The sequence below is a fragment of the Marmota monax genome, unplaced genomic scaffold (genome assembly GCF_021218885.2).
Source record: "Marmota monax isolate L192 unplaced genomic scaffold, Marmota_monax_Labrador192_F-V1.1 WCK01_AAM20220418_F8-fsc00218, whole genome shotgun sequence".
NCBI classification, from domain to species: Eukaryota; Metazoa; Chordata; class Mammalia; order Rodentia; family Sciuridae; genus Marmota; species Marmota monax.
In genome coordinates this window covers 2,416,941-2,438,527 of record NW_026694764.1, presented here as the reverse complement: position 1 = coordinate 2,438,527, position 21,587 = coordinate 2,416,941, and the positions used below count along the sequence as shown (strand labels likewise).

The 21,587-nt window shown below is 49.3% G+C and overlaps 1 protein-coding gene across 3 annotated transcripts in view; it reads left to right on the top strand.

The window, feature by feature from the left end:
- Nucleotides 1-21,587, top strand: part of Spns3 (SPNS lysolipid transporter 3, sphingosine-1-phosphate (putative)) — a 48,602-nt gene that overhangs the window by 3,484 nt on the left and 23,531 nt on the right. For 2 of the 3 annotated variants that reach the window (XM_046425089.2, XM_046425087.2), the window contains exons 2-8: nt 995-1,060; nt 7,296-7,432; nt 7,962-8,113; nt 8,793-8,859; nt 10,147-10,295; nt 11,067-11,219; nt 15,042-15,231. In XM_046425089.2, coding sequence (XP_046281045.1) covers nt 995-1,060; nt 7,296-7,432; nt 7,962-8,113; nt 8,793-8,859; nt 10,147-10,295; nt 11,067-11,219; nt 15,042-15,231 — 914 coding nt within the window. The remainder of the gene's footprint in view (nt 1-994; nt 1,061-7,295; nt 7,433-7,961; nt 8,114-8,792; nt 8,860-10,146; nt 10,296-11,066; nt 11,220-15,041; nt 15,232-21,587) is intronic. The other variant, XM_046425090.2, reaches the window with a different exon arrangement.

Genomic DNA, 21,587 nt, shown 5'->3' with positions numbered 1-21,587 from the left:
TGGCTATTTTGTGATAGCAACACAAAATGGACTAGGATATTTTTCTTCATGATAATGATAAGGCCACAGTCATATGGCTCACATGAACAGGTACCATAGACTCTGGCCCTTTCTGAGGTACCACTCAGGGGATAAGGGAATTTCAGGGAAGAGATTGCAGTGTTGGAAGGGCTGCTTCTTCTCTCTACATTGGGCTGAGCACCCACTGTCCCAGCCTATATCTTAGCAAGTTCTTGGAGTGGCTTTAGGGATCCAGCTAGCATAGCATAGGAGACTGCTATCCTCAGGAAGGTGGGACTGAGGGCAGACCCAAGTCTCTGAAGCTCTATGTGTGCATGCTCTTATCTGTGTGCTTAAACCTCTGGAAGAACATGCTTGTGTGTAGAGATGTATAGGCCAGGGCACATGAGTCTTTGTATGGGCATATGTATGTGTGTATATGTATGGCTAAGCATTTTGGTGTTTGTGGGGATTCTAGGGACATCCATTTGCACAGTAGTCTAAATGAAGGGCCGTGCACTGTGCAGCCACAGGCAATAGCCAGTTGCTCTGACTACAGTGTGAATGGCAGACTAAGGGTGCGCATACACATGCCTGCCTGTGGGTATCTATGTGTACATATCAGTGGTGTATGACTTTGTGTGTCTGGGTTTATTTGTGAGTTTAGGTTCCTGTGTGTGTATTGTGTCTCTGCAGGTGTGTTTCTCTGAGAATGCTTGTGTTAGGTATATATATGCATCTACATGTCTGCAAGGACTAGCTTGTGTCCAAATGTGTACGCACATAAGTCTGTGGTGCTTGTTTCTGTGTGTGTTTGATGTGCATGGGTTTCTCTGGGTGTCTGCTGAATATGTGGGAAAGAGGGGAACAGAACAGTGGCCATGCCCTGTACTGTGCTGGTCAGAAGTGGCCCTGTCCCAAATGCAGAGGAAGCTGAGCTTTACAGATCTGGTGGGCTACTTCTATTTCCTGAACACCATCCCCCTGTCCACAGGAGTGCTGTTGGATGTGCAGAAGTTCTTTCAGATCAGCGACAGCAATGCTGGTTTGCTTCAGACAGGTAAGGACCCAGTGGCCGGTCCTGGAACTGGGAACCTAGGCTTGCACTGAGGTGGGGTCTTCTGGTGGGGGGTGGGTCCCATGCTCAGCTTTGGCCCTACAGAGTCCCCTGCACAGAGAAGGGGTAGGACCTGAGTTTGAGGGACTGTTGTGGTAGAGAGGAGAGGATAGGGATTAAGGCCTGGGGCTCGCACAGCCCCTGTAGGTTGGAGTGTTAGTGCTGAAGGATGAGCAGAGGGAGGTAGAACTGGGGAAGCCCGCTGAGCATCACTCCCTACTGTGGAGTTGTCACTCATTCTCTCCATGCTTGTTAGCTCATCTCAGAGACTCACGGAGGTCTGAGAAATTCTGATGTGTGCTTTATCTTGCAGAGCTGAAAAATCTTTTCTTTCTTTCTTTCTTTTTTTTTGGGGGGGTGGGGTGGGGGTTATCAGGGATTGAACTCAGGGGCATTTGGCCATGAGCCACATCTGCAGCCCTATTTTGTATTTTATTTAGAGACAGGGTCTCACTGAGTTGCTTAGCACTTCACCATTGCTGAGGCTGGCTTTGAACTCATGATCCTCTTGTCCCAACCTCCTGAGCTGCTGGGATTACAGGTGTGCACATGGCACCTGGCCAGAGCTGAAAAATCTGACTACCAAGAAACAGACAGGATAGACAGATAACAATGCATACTCCCATAAGGGCTCAGAAGGGCATTGGGCCACAGAGAGCCAGAAGTCTAGCAGGAGAGAGCACCCACAGGTCCCATTCCAAGGTGGGGAGCATCTGGGGTCATGAGGCTTGAACTAACCTTTGCCCTGTGAGTACCTGGATGGTGACACCCACTCCCATATATGCATGCATGCACAGCTGATTACAACACATGACACCTAGATGTTTACACCCCACCCAGCAACTAGCACACATTGTGGCTTCACTCTGTAGTCTCCTCCCTCTCCTAACAGTCCACTCTATCTCAGTGCTTTAGAACATGGCTCTCAAACCAGGTACAGGTAGCCCTAGGGATACAGAAGTACTTCCCAGGAGCTACATGAACATCCAGAGTTTTGAGAGATCTGCTTCTAGTTTCCCAAGCCTGGATGTCTCTTTCCTAACATGGATCTGCCTGAGAGCAAGCCTGTGCCCTACCTCCGGGTCTCCTTTCTCATCTCCCCCTTTAAGATCCCCTGTCTTCCATCTGAAGCAGAAAGAGATGCCCCCAGCCTAGATGCACCGTTCTGGGCATCAAAAATCCAAGGCGCCAAGCAGAGGAACCACTGTGGCTTCTGCAGAGAGGCCCAGAGCACTAACAGAGTGAGCATCAATAGAAACACATTGGGGATCTTTCCACCAGGCCACACGCCCATGGCAGCGAGCCAAGCCTCTTACCTAGCCAGCCCGCTGTGCGTGACTGTCCGCTATTTATCTACAAATTAGAATTCCGAAGTGAGAAAGTGGTTTCAGGGATGGGTGTCAACACATTTATTTCGATTGAAAGAACGAAGCCAGCATTTTTTCTCATAATCAGTGAGATTTGTGGGATTGCTTTGGCAGGGAGGGCTGGCTTTACCACTTGGGCTTTATGGGGAACAAATGCTGTCAACTGAATGAACTCTATCCACAGCTGTGAGGGTTTGAATGAAAATAAAGTTTAAAAAAAACACAGTTGTTCTTTGGTATCTGCAAGGGATTGGTTCCAGGACCCCCTGTGGATATCCAAATTCATAGATGCTCAAGTCCCTTATATAAAATGGTGTAGTATTTGCAGAGAACCTATGTGCATCCTCCCGTATGCTTTAAATCATCTCTAGATTACTTTTATAATACCGAACACAATGTAAATGCTAAGTAAATAATTGTTATATTTCATTATTTAGGGAATACTGAGGAGAAAAAGTCTGTATGTGTTTAGTGCAGACGCAATTAATTTTTTCAAACATTTTTGACCCCTGTTTTTTTTTTTTTTTTGAATCTAATAATATGGGACTTGTGGATACAGAGGGTCAACTGTACACAGGAATTTTGGAAATCACATCCTCTGCAACAAATGATAAAACTTATGATAAAAATTTTGAAATGGGGGCTGGTGTTGTAGCTTAGTGGTAGAGCGCTTGCCTAGCATGTGTGAGGTACTGGGTTCGATTCTCAGCACTTCATATAAGTAAATAAATAAAATAAAGGTATATCGACAATTAAAACAATATTTTTAGAAATGTTTGACATGCCAACTGAAAATGTGTGAGAATACATTGTTCTATAAGCTTCTTTCAGAGTTATGCGAGGCCACACTGAAGATTAGGGATCTCTACCAATTGTCCCTAACTCTCGGGGATGAGAGGTGGGCAGCAGATGCTGACCTTCTAGTTATATCTTAGCAAAGTGAGACCTTCTTGGCTTGACACTCACAAACTTTTTTTTTTTTCTGGTGGTGCTGGGAATTGAACCCAGGGCCTTGGCATGTGAGGCAAGCACTCTACCAACTAAGCTATATCTCCAGCCCCAACCCACAACCTTTTTGATTCAACAGATAATGGCTGTTGAATCAACATTTCCCTTCTCTGATTCTTTTTTTTTTTAACCTTTATTTTATTTATTTATTTTTATGTGGTGCTGAGGATCGAACCCAGGGCCTCGCAAGTGAGAGGTGAGCGCTCTACTGCTGAGCCACAATCCCAGCCCCCTTCTCTGATTCTTACTGTGGGGATCAGGATTATTACTACAAGGTCTCCGATAGGGGAAGTGCCGTGGAGGGAGGTGTGTGTATGTGTGTGAATGGTTGAAGGAAAAGACCCTCTTTGCAGAAGCAGCCCAAATAGGTGTGTGGAAAGGGCAGTGGGCTTGGAGTTCTGATGTTCAGGCTGGGTTTTTGGTGGTCTCAGGTAAGTCTCTTTACCTCTCTAGGTCACCAGCAATGTCCCTAAAACCTGCCTTGCTGTCTGTCTCCAACTGCAGAGAAGTACAGACAGATGGCTAAGAGAGAGCTTGATGGAGCTATCAGTGAGTGGGGAGGGAGGTGGGGAAGGCAGTGGTCAGGTCCCCTCCACCTCCTGTGGGACAGAGAAGCTACTGGATATAGTTCATTCAAAATATTTAAAACTAACCCTGAGCTGGGTGCCGTGGCACACACCTATAATCCCAGCAACTCAGGAGGCTGAGGCAGGAGGATTGCAAGTTTGAGGTCAGTCTCAGCAATTTAGCAAGGCCCTAAGCAACTTAGTGAGATCTTGTCTCAAAAAACAAAAAGGACTGGGGATGTAGCTCAGTGGTAAAGTGCCCCTGGGTTCAATCCAGACAAACAAAACAAAACAAACAAATAAACAACCCAACTAACACGAACTTGGCCCTTACCACATGCCAGGCACTATTACAAATGTTTTGTATGCTTTTGGTGCTAGGTATTAAACCCAGAGCCTTGTGCATGCTAAATAAGCTTTCTCTACTGAGTTATAGCCCAGCTCCACCAAGTCTTTTAAATACAAACTCATTTAACCTTCACAACAATACCACGGGACGGTATTGTTTTTATTATGCCTGTTAAGCAGATGATGAAACTGAGGCTTAGAGAGGCTATGGGTCTTGCCAAAGCTGGGATTCAATCCAGGGAATATGATTCTAGACTCCATCATTAATTCCTCCCACCTTAGAACAGGAATGATTTGAATTTGGAGATGCCAGGAATGAGGACCAGTCTTGTCCTTGGGAAGAGTACTTGCAGACATTCAGAGTACCTGCAGATTGAAGACATTTATATCCTGCAAATGATCCCTGCCCCAAACCCCACGAAAGCACTAAAAGATTTGGTGAGATATTTCGATCAACTTCTGGTAAAGAAGAGATGCATAAACGAGACAAGGAACAACCTTCCCCCACCAGAGGAAGACTGATAAATTTGTCTCCATCCTAGCTAAAGACTTCCATGTGATAGCAAATGAAACTATGCAATTAGCAATAATTATAGGTAACACTTATTGGGCATTTACATAAAGCCACTCAGGTATTTTTTTATGTGCTTTATTTATTTAATCCTTTCAATAACCTTATAGAGGAAGTACTACTACTGTAGAGCGGTTGATGAAAGGGGAACAGGGAATGATAAGGGATCTTACCAAGATTTGAATAGCTAGACAGTGGTGGACCAGTATTTGGACCCAAATGATCTAGTTCTAGAACTTGTTTTTATTTACTTATCATTTATTTGTTTATTCTGGTACAGTTGATTGAATCCAGGGTGCTGAACCACTAAACCACATTCCTAGTTTTGAGACAGGGCCTGCCTGGCTAAGTTTCAGAGGGCCTTACTTACTTGTAGAGGCTAGTCTCAAACTTGAGATCCTTCTTCCTCAGCCTCCTGATTAGCTGGGATTATAGACATGTGCTACCATGCCTGGCTAATTTTTTTTTTTTGAGAAGGGGTCTTGGGGTAACATTATTTTGCCTAGGCTGGTATCGAACTGGTGGGCTCAAGTGATTCTCCCACCTCAGCCTCTTGAGTAGCTGGGACTACAGGTAATGGTCACCATCCCAGCCTAGAGCTTGCATTTTCAATCCTTAAAACCTAATATAAACGACTGGGGAAAATTATTTCCAAATTATGTTAAATACAAACAACAGCTCAACAGGAAAATGGCAGAGGATGTAAACATAGGAACCATTCATTGCTTGACCTCCTCAGGAATAAGGACAATGCAGATTAGAAAATCAGGGAGATACCATTTGTTTTACTTTAGATGTACAAATATAAAATGATCCGTCATATCAAGTGTCAGCAAGGATGCTGGCTATACTTCTATGTTAGTGTAAATTGATATAGACTTTTCAGAACCCTAGTTTGGCAGTAGTATTAAAATATTAAATGCCTTTGACACCAAAGATCACTCTCTGTGGAGTATTAGGTTGAACCATATTAAATTGCCAGTTTTGTAGGTCAAAACTGGCCTAAATTCCACAATTGCATGCGGCTTAACCCAGTACTACAGCGGGTCAGGGGAGAGTGGGAGGGGCTGGAACATGAGCTGGGAAGAATCTGAATATTCATTGGGCAAAGGAAAGGTCAATCATCTGTGTTCAGGGAATAGAGACCTAAGTGCTGGGCACTGCCCTCCAAAGCCTAAGGCTCTTGAATGTTGAGACTGAGTGAAGGAGAGTATCCAAACCTCCTTTTGTCTACCTGCCAGCTCTTCCAGCTTGGAGGCAGGGATTCACCATCTTCCAAAGGTGGAGGCGATTTTATTTAAGATACAGAAGCATGTGTTCACTTAGCCATGTGGTACACAGCCAAGCAAAATCAGGGCAGTTTCCTTGTCCTCCCAGAAGACCAAACACATTCATTAATGATACAGGTGGCACACACCTGTAATTCAGGGGACTGAGGAAGGAGGATCACAAGTTCAAAGTCAACTTCAGTGACTTAGTGACACTCTGTCTCAAAATAAAACAATTTAAAAAAGCCTGGGTTCGGGCTGGGGATGTGGCTCAAGCGATAGCCGCATGCGTGCGGCCCGGGTTCGATCCTCAGCACCACATAAAAAAAAAACAAAGATGTTGTGTCTGCCAAAAAAACTAAACAATAAATATTAAAATTATTTAAAAAAAAAAAAAAAGCCTGGGTTCAATCTCAGAACGGTGGGGGTAGGGTGGTCTCACACACACACACACACACACACATACACACACAAAGACACAATTGTCAGTTTCTGGGGAATATTGTACCTACTTAGGAAAGCACACTCTTTCTTTCTCAGCCTCTGGGAATCGTCACTGGTTTATAGTCAGTGTGCTCATTCAAAGCCGTCCTTATCTGCTGATTGAAACAGGGCCCAGGCTGACCTCACTTTCTTCCTGCTAGCAGCAGGTGTACAAGTGACAAATCAGATCAGTCCCAATACTGATAGAGGTCACATGTTCTTGTAAATACTGGGAAACTAGCATCCATTCCACGTTGGGGGTGGGGGTTCCACATTCCCTTCTCCTTTCCCCTTACAGAGCCTGGGAGGGCTGTGTCTGCTTCTACAAGGTTGTGGTGATGCCCAGAGAGGCCTCAAGGCCAGCAAATGGCAGAACTGAGATTTGGCTCAGGCCTGGTGCCACAGGCTCTGGATGATGGGTTGCCTGTTAGACAGGGATTGTAAGATTCACCTTATCTTTTTCTTTTCATGCCCCGGGCCCCCTGCCAAGGTGCCAGCCTGTGGGCCGACTGCCCACCCGCTGTTGTGGGGCAGGGATCCAAGCTGTCCCTTGTATGTCTCCTCCAGTCTTCATTGGCTGCCTGCTGCTTTCTGCACCCGTGTTTGGCTACCTGGGTGACCGCCACAGTCGCAAAGCCACGCTAAGCTTCGGGATTCTGCTCTGGTCAGGGGCTGGCCTTTCCAGCTCCTTCATCTCTCCTAAGGTAGGTGCCTGTACCCCTGCCCAGGCCCTTGGGGACCTTCCTTCCCCCTCTGCTTCCTGACACAGCCCCATCAGAGGAGGGGGGAGGGTGAGACAAGTCATTCTGTCCCTGGCCCCGTCTGACTCAGGGACTGTAGTGGCAGGGATGGGAGAGGAGGTGGGGCACAGCTGGGTAGACTTTCCTAACAGGAGGCTTCCTGGTTTGCACCTTCCTCTGTCACCCTCTGCTTCACTTCCGCCCAGCTCTGCTGGAGGTGGGGGTGGGGGTAACAGCTACTGCCTTGGGGAAATGACCTGGTTAGCAAAGAGACCCAGGAGAAGGGCTCCCCTGGGTGTGGGCCAGGTGGTGGCTGTACGCACCAGCAGGGGGCACATGTGTCATTTTGGGAACTTGAGGGTGCAGGGCAGGGCTGTGGAAAGTGAGGTTTCTGTCGCCCTGGTACCCTTCCCCTTTGGACCTATGTCATGAGGTCCCTTACCCCGTGGACGGTTTCTGGAACTCACCTTGGTCCTGTGCCTGACTCGCCCAGTATTCCTGGCTCTTCTTCCTGTCCCGAGGAGTCATGGGCACAGGCACAGCCAGCTACTCCACCATCGCACCCACAGTCTTGGGTGACCTCTTCGTGAAGGACCAGAGGACCCGAGTGCTGGCCATTTTCTATATCTTCATCCCTGTGGGAAGGTTGGTATCACCCCTGGGTCCACTTCCCCAGGAACCTGAGGCCCGAAGGAGTCAGAACAGGGGCTGGGCTGGAGATAGGAGAGGCCAAACCAGGGGGACTGGGATTGAAATCCCAGGGCTGCCCATTCCTCACCATGTCACTTCACTTCTCTGAGTCTCAGTTTTCTCATCTCTAAGGGGGCAGTAACACCAATTGATGGGGCTGTGGGAAGGATTGGAGATGATAAGGACATACCCCGTGGGTTAGCATGATTAGGAAAAGCCCTATGGCTGCTCAGAGAGGGGCTGGCCTTGGACAGAGAGGTGAGGAAGTGTGTTTGGGCCACACCCTGTCCCCATCCTCGGGTGGGGGGGAAGAGTGGAATTTGCTGTCAGGCCCCTGAGCTGTGACCCAGGTTTCCGGAACTTGCCTGACTCAAGCAGAGCTGAGCCTTGGGCATGAGGGTTGGGGGTGGGGTGTGTGTGTCCTCATATGGGGAGAGAGTGGCACTGGGGGGTGGGCCAGGAGCCAGAGGTCACTGGTGACCTGAGCAAGGGCAGCGGACATCTGGGCCTCACGTGGCTCACATTTTTCGGGGAAAGGGCTTAGAACCTGCCAGTGGGGGTCACCCTGGTTCAGGCTGGCCTTGGAGCCTGTCCCCTACCTCACTTCCCATCTCCCCTGCCCCCTCCGTTGCAGTGGTCTGGGCTATGTGCTGGGGTCGGCTGTGGCGGAGCTAACAGGCAACTGGCGCTGGGCCCTTCGAGTGAGTCCGGTTTCCTTTCCTTCCCTCTACTTTCCCCCTGGGTGGGCAGGGACTTTCCAGCCTTCCATGGCCTTAGCCACTTGGCACAGTACCCGGCGCCATGGGGGGGGGGGTGTCAGACGTCGGCAGCTTTGGATGCTTGGGGCATCATGTGGAACATGGGCTGTGGAAGTCATAACCTTGGGTTCAAGTCCCAGCTGCTCAGTTTACTTGCTGTGTGACCTCAGGCAAGTTGCCACTCTCTTTGAAGCCCCCGTTTGCCTATCTGAAAAGAAGTGGGGGAGGGAATACTACCTGGAGAATCTTGAGGATTATTTTGGGACAAGGATTGGAAAGTTCCTTGGCGAGTCCAGGGCCAGGCACATAGTAGGCCCTCAATGACTGGTTGCTCAGGTCGTGGAGGCACGGTATCTGAGAACATGCCTGATAGGCCCTGTTGGGTTGCAGCCAAGCTCCATCTTGGAAAAGGATATGGATCTGTCCAAAGGGGCAGGAACTCAGTGGTGGAAGGAGCTGGGGGCTTGGTTCTGCATGAAGGGCTCTGCTGAGTTGGCATGTGACGCCATGGAAGGCAGCCGGGATGGGTGGGCTTCAAGGAAGCTGGTCTGACTTGGCTTGAATAAGAATCTCCTCATGGTCTGAGTCAGGTGGAGAGATACCTGTGTGGGCAGGAAGGTCCTTGAGGAAGCAAATACTCAGTGGTGAGGGTTCCCATTTCCTTCCTTCCTCCCTCCTTTCTCCCTTCCTTCTTCCCTCCTTCCCTTTCTTCTTTCTTTCCTCCCTTTATTCTTTTTTTTGCAGTGCTAGGGTTTAAACCCAGGACCTTGCACATGCTAGGCAAGTTTTCTACCACTGAGCTGTATCCCCAGCCCTTTTAAAAACTTTTTTTGAGACAGTCTCACTAAATTACTGAGGCTGACCTTCGACTTGCAATCCTCCTGCCCCGGCCTCCTAAGAAGCTGGGATTACAGATGTGTGCCACTGTGCCCAGTCTCAGAGCTCCCATTTTCAACCATCTCAGACCCACTGACTCCAAGTAAAGTAGCATCTGCACTGAAAAGATGGACGTTAATCAGGTCCTAAGGGGACCCTATTCCCCAGAGAAGCTATCCTCTTGGAGGTAAGGGGTAAGGAGCAGTGTGGTATGTCCAGCTTTGTGTATAACCAGGACCTAGGACCCAGGATCTGGTCCCCAGAGTTCAGGCACTGTGGCTGGCCCTCTTCAGGCCTTCTGGGTCATGGTAGTATGTAGCTCTGAGCTTCCTGGACCCACCCCCCTGTCCCCAGATCATGCCCTGCTTGGAGGCTGTCGCCTTGATCCTGCTTATCCTGCTGGTTCCAGACCCTCCTCGAGGAGCAGCTGAGAAGCAGGGGGAGAAGGCTGTGGGGACCCTGAGGAGAAGCTGGTGTGAGGACGTCAGATACCTGGGAAGAAAGTGAGTGTCCCTGTTGCCTGCTGCAAGCCACAAAAACCCTGTCTGTCTGCCCCAGCCTCCCTCCCTCCCTTTGGCCCTCCTGGTTGTAAAGCCTCCTCCTCCTCTGAGCTCCACTTACCTACTGAGATGCCCCTTCATCACTCGGGACTCAGCCCTCATGGCCTCCCCACACTAAAATGGGGCTGGACGGTGGACAGGAGGCACCAGGTCCAGCCTTGCCTCTGTTGCTACTCCGAGTGAACCTGAGACTCGGAGCCTCACTTTCCTGGTTGATTCAATGGATCTCTTTCTCCAGGCCTGCCCGCTCCTCGGGGCTGCTGGGAGCTCATTGCTCATCTCTCCCAGATGCATGGGGACACATCTTCCTCTCTCCCAGGCACCTTGGGGGAGGCAAAGGAGAGCCCACTGCAGTGGCAGGCCTCACGATCCACTGTAACGTCAACTCTCTTCATTCTAGAGCCATGAGACCCATTGAGGGGACTCCAAGGAGAAAGGGGGCAGGCGGGGGCAGCTGTCCTGGAGAATGTGATGTTGGGCTGGGGCCTCTCAGGAGTTGTGATCTGCAGAGGAGGGGAAGAAACGGCATGAGCCAAGGGTGTGGAGGGGGCTGAGCAGGGAGGCTCAGGAATGTTGGGGAGGCGAGAGCACAGAGTGCTTCTGGGAAGAATCTGGAAGCCTGCATACCTGGGCTGGGGGGGGGGGGGCGTAGAGTAGAGAGGCCCTTTGGGCCCCAGCCCTCTCCCAACTTCAGTCAGGTTACTTCTCTTGCAGCTGGAGTTTTGTGTGGTCGACCCTCGGAGTGACATCCATGGCTTTTGTGACTGGAGCCCTGGGCTTCTGGGCCCCCAAGTTTCTGTTTGAGGCCCGTGTGATCCACGGGTGGCAGGTTCCTGATTTCCAGGAACCAGGAAGCAGCCAGGACAGGTGAGGGGCCTCTGGGGGCTGGGACACTCGGCCCAACTCAGGACAATCTTGCTGGGGAGGTTCTCAGGAGGGTGTGAGCCCCCAGACTCCGTCTTTCTGGGCACAAGGTGAAGAGGGGAAGGCTTGGGGACTAGCTGGCAGGGAGGAGGCTTGGGTCTCACTCTGTGGGATCAGCTCTGCTACCCTGTGTGTCCTAGGTAGCTCCCTTGTCCTTTCTGGGCTGAAATCTCTGTCTTCCTCCTCTAGGGGCTGCTGTGGGACTCCTGAAGGCACCTGCAGGGAGGGGAATGAGGCTTTTGTGGGGAGTCTTGGGCAACCACCCTCCCGAGGGGCCTCAAGGATTTTCTCTGAGGTCACCCCATTATATGGATTGCAAATTGAGGCAGTAGAAGGCCTCATTACAACTCTGACTTAGGGATTTCACCTGTGTCTTTGTTCATTCTCTGGCTCATTTGTGACACCCAAACCCCTGGGAAAGCTATTGGTAGAGTGGGAAGGGCCATCCATACTCTGTCCTCAGGGGATACCCTCTCACCTTCCTGCCTGGCCATCCCTCCTACTCTGCTGGGCTCCTCTCCTGTCCCCACCACCTCTGAGCCCATTCTCCAAGGATTCCTCCTCCTTGACACCCTCAGTCTTACCTTCACCTCCTCTTCTCTGGCTGATGCTTTTCTGTCTCCTTGTGGCCCTGTTTTCTCTTGGATCCTGCCCCGCTCATTGCTTAGAATTCCTCATGGCTCTGTGCCCTTCCTTGGAGCTCCAGCCTCTGCCAAATGTACTTTTCCATAGAATGTTCTGGAAATTAGGACGTTTTAGGAGGCTATCATTCAGACTACTCGAGTGGGCAAAAGGTCCTTATGCTGGGGTCTATACAGACCTCAGATGTTAATGCACCTTTTTTGGTGCAGGAAGCTTCAGGATGTAAGATTCTGGCTTGCCACAGGGAGAACTTCCAACATTCAGAGCTGAAGTGGTCCAATGGCAGGGGCTGCAGGGGGAGGCACTGAGTTTCCAATCCCTGGGGGCGGTGTATAAGTGGAACTTGGACAGCTGCTTGCCAGGGCTGCATAGAACTTGGCTCTGAGAATCTATGATCCTGGGAAGGTCTTGTGTGTGTGGCAGGGCTTGGTGGCTGGGGCATGTGCTTTGGTTGCTTCTCTTGCTCAAGGGCTAATGGAGGGCCCCGGCCACACTGCCTGTTTGAATAATCAGTCCCAAGTTTCTCAGAGGTATTGGGAACCCACAGAGGCCGGCTCAGAGCAGGACTCAAGACGTGGGTGACATTCATCCGGGATTTGGGGGTCACTTGACTTGGCTGAGCCAGAGCTCTGCTAAGCTTCCGAGCCTGGGAAGTTTTGGCGAGGATCTTTAAGCTGTTCCAGGAACACACATGCTTCTATCCGGCAGGCAGAAGGTTGGGGGACACTGGCTCTGCCTTGAGAGGCTGTGTGACCTCAGGCAAGTTCCTGCCCTCTATGGGCGCCATACTGTCTCCCTTACCCAGAGGGGATGGGGATAATCCTCAGCCTGTGGAGGGGCATTTCACAGAATATGTGTAGGGGGGAGGTACTTTTGTGGTCCTCATACACAGATCACATTCTTGCATCCTGGTGGCAGATCTGGAGTAATAACAGGGCCCTTGGCCATCCCACACAATTCTGGAATTGTTTGGATGTGGGAAGGAGATGTGGCCAGGGGGAGAAAGGGAGGTAGGGACAACAGAGCTCTAGGCCAAGGGAGCAGTGTGGGCCAAGGCAGGGAAGCCAGGAAGAATAGAATGAGTTTAGAGAATTCTCAGTCATTTGTGCAATGTGAGGGAGGGAGATGAGAAGGGAAGCTACACAGGTCAGCAGGGGCCAGTCCCCTAGGGCCATTGGTGCTGGCCAGAGACTTGCATAAGAGGACAGCAGAGAACCCCAAGGGGCTAGAAAGATCCTGGCTAGATTTGGGTTTCCAAGAGTTCATGCTGCTTACAGTCTCAGCTGTGCCTTTTTTGGGTGTTGGAGGCATACTGGGGATTGAACCTAGGGGTGCTCTACCACTGAGCTACACCCCCAATCTTTTTATTTTGAAGCGGGATCTTGCACATTTGCTGAGACTGGTCTTGAACTTGCAATCCTCCTGCCTCAGCCCACCAAGTAGCAGAGAATGATAGGTGTATAACCCCATGTCTTGCTCAGCTATGACTTTGAGCTCCTTTAAAAAGTGTCTTGACAGGCATGGTGGTGGTATGCCTATAATCCCAGCAGCTCAGGAGACTGAGGCAGGAGAATCGCAAGTTCAAAGCCAGCCTCAGCAAACTTAGCAAGGACCTAAGCAACTCAGTGAGACCCTGTCTCTAAGTAAAATACAAAAAAGGGCTGGAGGGCCAGGGGATATAGTTCAGTTGGTAGAGTGCTTGCCTTGCATGCACAAGACCCTGGGTTCGATCCCCAGCACCAAAAACAAAATTAAAAGGACTGAAGATGTGGCTCTCTAGCATCCCTGGGTTTAATTTTCTGGTACCAAAAAAAAAAAAAAGAAAAATGTGGTTTGACTGGAGCAGGAGGGTGAAGATGGATACTCAACTCCTGGCTCTGATGTTTATTAGCTGGGTAATCTTGGCCTTGACCTTTCTCAGCCCTGCCTTCTTCATTGTTCTCCTTAGAATTCTGGCAGGAAATCAGTGAGTTCCTTTGCTCAATGGATGTTTCTTGTCTTCTAGTCTTTGTGCTTCCAGCATGGAGTCAAGGAAGTAAACCGAACCTTGTCGCTCTTCTCTGGGAATTCACAGTCGAGGAATTCCTGGAAAAGATCTTGGAACAGAGATACAGAAAGTGAAAGTTGTGATGGGAACTGACGGTGAAGGAATCAGCAAGGGAACGGGGGAAAGGCATCCCCAAAGAGGGGGCATTTGTGATGGGTCTTGAAGGCTGAATAGGAGTTCACTCTGGTGAAGGGTGTTCTAGATGAAGGAATGAAAGTACCAGGTGCAGAGTCGGGGTGCAGATGGCAACCAGTTTGGAGGAAGAGGGAAACAGAATTGCACCTTTGGTCCAAGTGGGCTGGAGTCAGACCAGGAAGGACAGCATATGCCGCATGGAGTTGGGACCGTCTTGTAGGTGGGGAATTTCTAGCCGGAGGTAGGCAGAGTACAGTCAATCTGTGTTTTAGGAAGCACCCTCTGGGGGTCTCTATGGGCATTACTGTGAAGGGGCAGGTCTCCATAGTTGGGATGTATGGGGGTGGGGGGGCAACTGGAGTGGACGTAGATCCAGGAGTAGGAGGGAAAGTCAATGTAGTCAGAAGGGGCTGCTTGATGGGTGTTCAGATGGTGAGTGGGAGGGTGGCGTCAAGGAGGGAATGTGTGTATGTCCATAAGGGCTGGGCGTGCCATAGGAGCTTAATACAGAACATATACTTATCGCCATTCCTCTAACACTGGGACCAGAGAAAGGTTTGGGATACAGTGAGACTACAGAATTAAGATTTCTGAGTGGGGCCTTTTTTGGGTGGTAAGAGGGTAGAGAAGCTCGCTGGACATGAAGCACACTGGGATCTAAGGTGCTGGAGTGTTGGGCAGATCATCCAAATGGCCAGAGGCATCCCCAGGGGGAGACAGGACAGCAGGTAGGGGAGGGCAGGGGAGCACCTGGATCTTTGATCAGGGTCCTGAGGCCCTAGGAGCATCATTTAGGAAAGAGGGTAAGGGGGAGATCTGGTCAAGGACCCATAGCCCCCACTCCCTGTTGGTGCAGGGTCATGCATCTGGGCCACGCAGCTAGACTGGGGCGTAAGGCAGGATGAAGTGCTAACTAAGCCCTTTCTGCTCTTTCCTGTCAGCCTGATCTTTGGAACACTGACCGTTGTGACTGGTATTGTTGGTGTCATCCTGGGGGCAGAGGCTGCGAGGAGGTACAAGAAAGTCAATCCAAGGGCCGAACCCCTCATCTGTGCCTCCAGCCTGCTTGCCACAGCCCCTTGCCTCTACCTGGCTCTTGTCCTGGCCCCAACCACCCTCCTGGCCTCCTATGTAAGTGAGGGTCCCTGGGAGGTGGGTGGGGAGCTCCTATGGGCGTGGGGGCACACTGCCAAATCTTTCTCTTTCCAGGTAGGTCTTGTTATCCCCATTTTACAGATGAGTCAACGGAGGCTTACCATGAGTTGCCCAGCTAGGAAGGGGCAGAACTGGCATTTGAACTGAAGGCTAGTGGGCTCTGGGGTTGTGAGTTTCTGTTGGATGATTTGATTTGAGATAGTGGGACACATGTGTTCCCAGGGCATGTTGTGAGCCCAAGGAGATAGAGGGTGATTCTCTTCAGGTTACGGATGAGGAAAGGGAGGTCGGGGTTGGTCACAACCATTGTGGACCTACTTGAAGGGTGAGGATCATGATGACAGCAGGTTTTCCAAGTCCCTAATCATCTTGTGTCTATTCCTTTCACTAAAGGCACTATTCCCTCTTCAGCGTATCCCCAAATCCTTTTTTTCTGCATGAGCCAACTTAAAGGTCACTTTCTCCAAAAGCCTCCTCCGTCTGTCCTACCCTCACATCAGAATTCATGGTTCTTGCTTGGGCTTAGCCTGGGTTTGAGTTCCATCTGGGACTCAGTTGTGTGGGGCTGTATCCACAGACAGGGAGCCCAAAGGGCAGGGACCAGATCCCTGGGATCTCTGTGTGTATCAGAGTCCCTGGCTCCCTGCATCCCTAGCCTTGCCTGTTCCCCCAAATGGGAAGGGACCACTGATTGTAGGAAGATGGCACCAGTTCAGCTGCAACCAGGTTTTCTTCCTCTCCCCCAGTTCCAAGCCCTGGGCTCTGTCTATGGACCCAGGGGTCCCCAGCCCAGACAGGGAGCTCATTATGAGTATCACAGGAGCTCACTATGGAAATGTTCATTTATCTCTGTTCATTTTAGTACAGGGGGTCCAGGAAAAGAGAAGGTTTGGGTCAGAGTGGGATCCTAAAATTAAGATTTCTGAGTGGGGCTGTTCTGGTGGTGAGAGGGTGGAGAAGATCACAGGAGATGAGGCAGGCTGGTCCCCGAGTGGCTGGGCAGTGACATCCCTAAGGTGAGGCAGGACAGCAGGTTGGGGAGGGCAGGGGAGCACATGGACCTTTGATCAGAGTTCTGAGGCCCTAGGAGCATCACTTAAGAGGGAGGGGCCGGGGGGAGGTCTGGTCAAGGACCCATAGTCACATTCCCTGTAGATGTTGGATCATGAAACTGGGGCAGACAGCTAGACAGTGAGCCCTTGCACTTGTGAACCAAGTTCATTGAATACGCTGGACTCGGATCGTGAGTTAACAATGGCGTTAGTGATTTCTCACCAGCTTGGGTGAATCTCTCATCTGCGACAAGGTCTCCTTGTATTTCTAATCAGTCATGGACTGGTTCCATTTAAATCACAACTTGGGCTCTACTTCCAAATTCAATGCTGTCCAGGCCCAGAAAATTACACCGGGTAGAGGGGGAGCTGCAGTCTGCTGACTTGTTCCTTGTTCCATCTTCTGTCCCTCGTCCCCATGATTCAGCTCCTCCAGGGCTGAGTAGGCAAGGAAGGAGGAGCAGAAATGGCCAAGGATTACTGATCATTTGCTGTCAGGGCCCTCTGTGTGGCATATGCCCAGACAATGGGCTTGGGGACACATTTTTATTTCTTGTTTGTGTGTGTGTGGGGTGCCTTTGGCATTGACTTTGGCATCGCCCAATTCCTTGGTGCAAGTGTGGCCTTTCCAGCTGTACCCTATGGCCAGGAGTAGCCGTGGAGAGTCAGGGAAAGAAACTGAGCCTGGTACAGTGGGCACTAATAAATGCCTTCATGCTTATTGACTGGGGTGGGGAGGGAAAGAGCCCCTGGCACCATCAGTTTTGACTGGTGGGAGCCGAGGGGGTCTGACCTCACAGACTGAGGCCCAGGCAGATGGAGGGCCTGTCCCTGATCAGCCAGCTGGAGCTATGGACCCCCTGCCAGCTCTGCTTCTGCCACTGTCTTGGTTGGCTCTGAGAATTTGCTCCTTGGCTGTGTATTGGGGACACAGCTGTCCCCCACCCTGTAGCCTGGCACATGTCCAGAGCTGGATGGCTCATCTAGAAATGACATTGAGTCTTGGCCGATGGAGCCAGCTGGACAGACTCTTCTCCAGCCCTGCCCAGGGGTGAGGGGCTGAGGGGGCAGAAAGGTGGTAGGGCCAGAAGGCGCCCATCCTCTAGCACCAGGAAGCTGCTCGATCTGCAGGATACCCAGTGCCACTGAGGCCCTGTGGCCAGGACTCCAGCCTCCATTGCCCTGTGGCTCTGTCTGTGTCTTTGCTGTCCAGCTAGATCTTCTGATTTGAGATTCAGGCTCCGGCTCCTCCCCCGACCAGCCATCATTCATAAAGCCCTTAACATCTGCCAGTTCCACTGTCTCCTGCCCACCCCCTGCCCCCTTCCTGGGCTCATGCCTTGTGATTTTTCTCCAGGTCTGCCCGGGAGCTACCTTGTTGGTTTCTTTCCCTTCCTGCTCACCCACCACAATCTGTTCCTCCCACATGGCCAGGATGACCTTTCTAACAACCATGGACCTTCCCTGCCCCCAAGCCTTGTATGGCTCCCTAGTGCCTCTGAAATTAGGCCCAGCTCCTTCAAAGTCCCTCATGAACTATCTTGACAACCTTAGTGGCCTTCTCCCTCTGGGGCAGTCCTGCCTCCTGATTCCCAGGACAGGACATGTCCCATGCTTCCTCCTTCCCTTGTTCCCCAGTCCAGTCCCCTCTTCATAAGCCCAGATGGCCCTGGGCCTTTGAGGGTCTAGCACCATCTCTCATGGAGCCTTCCCTGAGTCCTGCCTGACCCTTTGCCCCTATCCTTAGCACCATCTTCCTAGTAGTGTCACGGTTCCTTGGCTCTGACCCTCTCCCAACCCTAACCTGGGAGCTTTAGGAGGGTCCAGGTCTGGTTCTGCTCTTTCTTAGCACTCCAGCCCAGAGCATAATGTCAGGCACGTGGAGGTGGGGGCAAATCATGGCTGATTGAATGATATGCTATTTACATGCATTTATTTATCCAACAGACATTTATTGAGAGTTGATTCAGTGGTTTCCTAATTGAAAGGCGGCAGATATAGCAGTGAATACAATAGATCAAAACATCTTTTGTCCTTACAGAACGTACATTCTAGTTGGGAGAAGTAGATAAACAAGATGTGTAAGTAAAATTTATGATATTTCAGGTGATAAATGCATAGGATACAAGTAGAGTGGAGGGGTTGGGGCTGTAGCTCCGTGGTAGAGTGCTTGCCTCACAGGTGTGAGGCCCTGGTTGGATCCTCAGCACCACGTAAAAATAGATAAATAAATAAACATTAAAAAAAAAAAAGTAGAGTGGAGAAGGGAATAGGGAGTGGTGAATGTTAGGGGGAGAGGGCCCAAATTTTATATAGTGTGGCCAGAAAGGGCTCACTGAGAAGGTGATTTATTTATTTATTTTTGGTACCAGGGATTGAACCCAGGGACACTTAACCACTGAGCTACATCCCCAGACCCTTTTTTATATTTTATTTAGAGATAGGGTCTTGCTGAGTTGCTTAGGACCTTGCTAAGTTGCTGGGGCTGGCTTTGAATTCACAATCCTCCTGTCTCAGCCTCCAGAGCCACTGGGATTACAGACATGCACCAACATGCTTGGCAGAGAAGGTGATTATTATTGTTATTTTTGCCATGCTAGAGATCAGACCTAGGTCATTACACATGCTAGGCAAGCATTGTGCCACTGTGCTCAGCAAGGAGGAAACTGTGGTTAGTGTGGAAAGAGAGGGAAGAGAGGGAGGTGAGTACTGATGGGGGCCATATCACGTTGGGCCTGTGGACATTCATTGATATATGTTTAACCAACCTTGCATTCTATGTGGGGTATATTCTTCCCTTGGTTACGGTGTGTGCTTTTTTAAAAAATATTTTTTTTAGTTATACATGGACACAATATCTTTATTTTGCTTATTTATTTTTATGTGGTGCTGAGGATCGAACTCAGGGTCTCACACCTGCGAGGTGAGTGCTCTACCGCTGAGCCACAGTCCCAGAAACAAAAACATAATTATTTTTATGTGATGCTGTACCTGGATTATTAGTCTTTTATTGAAGATTTTTGCATCTACATTAAACAAGGGCTATGGGGCTATTGGGAGATATATTTGCATCTATATTTCTGTCTCTTTGTCTGATTTTTGTATCAGGGTAATGGCCTCAGAATGAGTTGGCAAGTGTCCCTTCCTTCTCTGTTTTTTGGAAGAGTTTATGAAGGATTTGTGTTAATTCATCTTTAAACATTTGGTAGAATTCACCAGTGAAGCCATCTGGTTATGGGCTTTTGTTTGGGGGAAGTTTTTTGATTAGGAACTCAATATTTACTTGTTATAGGTCAATTCAGATTTTCTATTTCTTCTTGAGTCTGTCTCAGTAATTTGCATCTTTCTAAGAATTTGCATATTTAATCTAGATTAATCTGATTTCTTGGCACACAATTGTTCATAATATTTCCTTATAATTCTTTTGATTTCTATAAGGTTGGCAGTTACGTCCCTTCTTTCGTTTAAAAAAATTTTTTTTTGGTTGTAAATGGACACAATACCTTTATTTTATTTATTTATTTTATGCAGTGCTTGAGGATAGAACTCACTGCTTCACACGTGCCAGGCAAGCGCTCTTCCACTGAGCTACAACCCTAGCCCCCTCTCTCATTCTTGATTTTTTGTAATATGACTTTTTTTTTTTCTCTCTCTCTTTTTTTTAATGTGTCAGCTTAACAATAGTTTGTCAATTTTGCTAATCTTTTAGAAAAACCAATATTTGGTTTCAGGAATTTTCAATTGTTCTTTTTTTTTCTATTATTGGCTTCTGTTTTGTTTGTTTTTTGGGTGGTGCTAGGGATTGAACCCAGGGCCTTGTGCATGCAAGGCAAGCACTCTACCAACTGAGCTCTATCCCCAGCTCCTTAGCTTCTGTTTAATAGAATCACCCTGGCTACTCTGTTGAGAGTAGACTGGGGTCAGGGATGAGGGCAGAAGCAGAGAGGAGGTCAGGAGGCTATTGATATGCTGCAGGTGAGAGTCAATGGGACTTGGGCCAGAGTGGCAGCCATGGAGAGGGTGAGAGGGGTTGGGTTATGGTGGCATGTTTTGCAGCAGAGCTATCAGAATTTCCTGATAGTTTTTTATTATTGTTATTGGCCTTGCATATACAAAGCAATTCTTTTTTTTAATATTTATTTCTTTAGTTTTTAGGTGGACACAGTATCTTTATTTCACATTTATGTGGTGCTGAGAACTGAACCCAGCGCCTCACGCACGCTAGGCGCGCGCACTACCACTTGAGCCACATCCCCAGCCCACAAGGCAAGCAATTCTTGATGATTTTTTTAAAATATTGTTTTTTAGTTGTAGATGGACACAATACCTTTATTTTATTTATTTATTTTTTTATGTGGTGCTGAGTATCGATCCCAGGGCCTCTCCCAGGCTAGGGGAGCGCTCTACGGATGAGCCCCAGCCCTGGCCCCTAATTCTTGATGATTTTGATGTGGGGAACGAGAGAAAGAAGAGTTGCAGGTGAGTTCTGGAATACTGCTCTGGAAGGAGGGAGAGGCTGTTATCTGAGATAGGAAAGTGAGTTGGAGCAGCAGGTTTTGGGGGAAGATCAACAGCTTGGTTTGTATATTCTGAGTTTATGTTGGAGGTTGACGTCCCATTGGAGGTGTTGGTACAGAGCTACATGTAGCCTGGCACGATGGTGCATACCTATAATCCCAGTGACTTGGAACAGTGAGAGAGGAGGATCACAAATTTGAGGCCAGCCTCAGCAGGTTAGTGAGACCCTTTCTCAAAAAAAAAAAAGAAGCCTGGAGACATAGAGTGCCCTTGGGTTTAATCCCCAGTACCTGCCCCAACACATGAGTTAGATGCAGGAGTCTGAGGTCTATAGGACATGGCATCATCCCTAAAATTTCAATGGGTAGAAATTGGTTGCAGGCCATTATGATGAATGTCATCAGGTTTTGGAGGGTTACCAGAGTCAGAATTATAGAGGGTGTCCAAAAGGGACTGACGATTTGGCTTTTGTCAGCCTTCAAAATAGGAAGAGTCATGCTAGCCTCTTCTGTTCATCCATTTATCCACTCATCCATCCGTCCATCTATTCTTCCATCCTATCCATCTCCCTCCCTCCATCCTTCTTTCCTTCTGTCCATCCTTCCAATCCATGCATCCTCTCAGATTGTAGGAACCAAGGTTGCGCACTGTCTCTGCTGCAGAAGCCAATCTGGGGAAATAGTCTCCAAGACCTTCTTGGGAAGCGTGCATGGGAGGGTGGGCATGTTCGCCAGTGTGTGCATGCATCTAAGTGTGAATATA